We start from the raw sequence: 1,230 nt of genomic DNA on the forward strand, positions 1-1,230 counted from the left end.
TTTTCATTAATTCTTAGATAAACTTCCCAATTACATAACATGAAGAAACTGTGAGTGAAGAAACATATATCAAACACTTTTTTTTTCAACTGCATAAACCCAAATCCAAATTAAACATATATCAAGAAACAAGAAATTAAAAACATTGTTTAACTTCAATCACTGTTCAACTTCCACCTCATCATCATCTTCATCTCTAAGCACAAGTCTTCTCCGTTTCAACTGCCTAGTAACTTCCTTCTTCTTAGCAACAGAAACAGCAACTGAAACCGATCCGTTACGAGGACTAGTTCTACGAACAGAAGGCAAAACAGTAGATGAAACCGATCCATTACGAGGACTAGTTCGACGAACAGAAGACAAATCAGTAGCCAAAACCAATTTCTTCCTCCGAGTCGACTCAGCCACCTCATTTCCTTTCCCCTTCCCATTTTTCTTCTTAACCATTTTCTCCTCTTCAACATTCCTTAACTTCTCAATCTTCTCTTCTTCCTCAACTCTTAACTTCTCCATCTTCGCTTCGATTTTCACATTCCTCTTTTCGCATTCAACTCTTAATTTCTTGATATTCCCTTCAATCTTTCCTTGATGTCGAACTCTCTTAAAACTAAGACCACCCATTGACCAATGAGCATCTTTAGCCCAATCTAACAATGGGTCTAGAATAGATAGCGGTGGGTCGACTCGTTCTTCGTTAAATTTAATGTCTGTGTAGATTTGTGGCCTTGGTAAACTACTTCCATAGAACTTTGCTGGTTTTAGTGAAATGACCATGGTGATTGAGAAGAATGATGGAATGGAAACTAGGGTTGGAGTGAAATTGAGAAGAGATTAGGGTTCTGTGTTCGTTTTATTGTGTTGTGGGGTGAAAATGTGGCGGGCAATTAAGGCGCCAAGGTTGGAAAGTTTGGCGGGAATGTTTCGCGCCTAGTTGAGTGTTTTGGGCTTAATCTCAAATGGCAACTTCGGTGGATTTGAACTGGGTTTTAAAATGGGCTTGGGCTTGGATTTGGACTTATTGTTCTGATTAGTTCGAAAGTTAAAATATCATTCTATTCTCAATGAAAAATCTCTACTACTTGTAAGTGGTGTGCCCTAGCTAACCATATAAGCTATCTCTCCCTTATGCTATTCTGACACATTCTTATGTTTATGGCACTTGTCACTTTTATCAATTCTAATTTACTATTTGTTTTGTTCTGTTTTTTTCTGGGGTCACCACCAACTACT

General features: G+C 38.0%; 1 protein-coding gene across 1 annotated transcript; it reads right to left on the reverse strand.

The window, feature by feature from the left end:
• Positions 1 to 838, reverse strand: LOC147477687 (uncharacterized). Its single transcript, XM_086582897.1, has one exon. It carries the CDS (start codon positions 772 to 774, stop codon positions 160 to 162), a length of 615 nt encoding a protein of 204 aa, XP_086439023.1. The 5' UTR covers positions 775 to 838; the 3' UTR covers positions 1 to 159.
• Between the last annotated feature and the right edge of the window lie 392 nt (positions 839 to 1,230).

The sequence above is a fragment of the Coptis chinensis genome, chromosome 9 (assembly GCF_015680905.1).
Source record: "Coptis chinensis isolate HL-2020 chromosome 9, ASM1568090v1, whole genome shotgun sequence".
NCBI lineage: Eukaryota > Viridiplantae > Streptophyta > Magnoliopsida > Ranunculales > Ranunculaceae > Coptis > Coptis chinensis.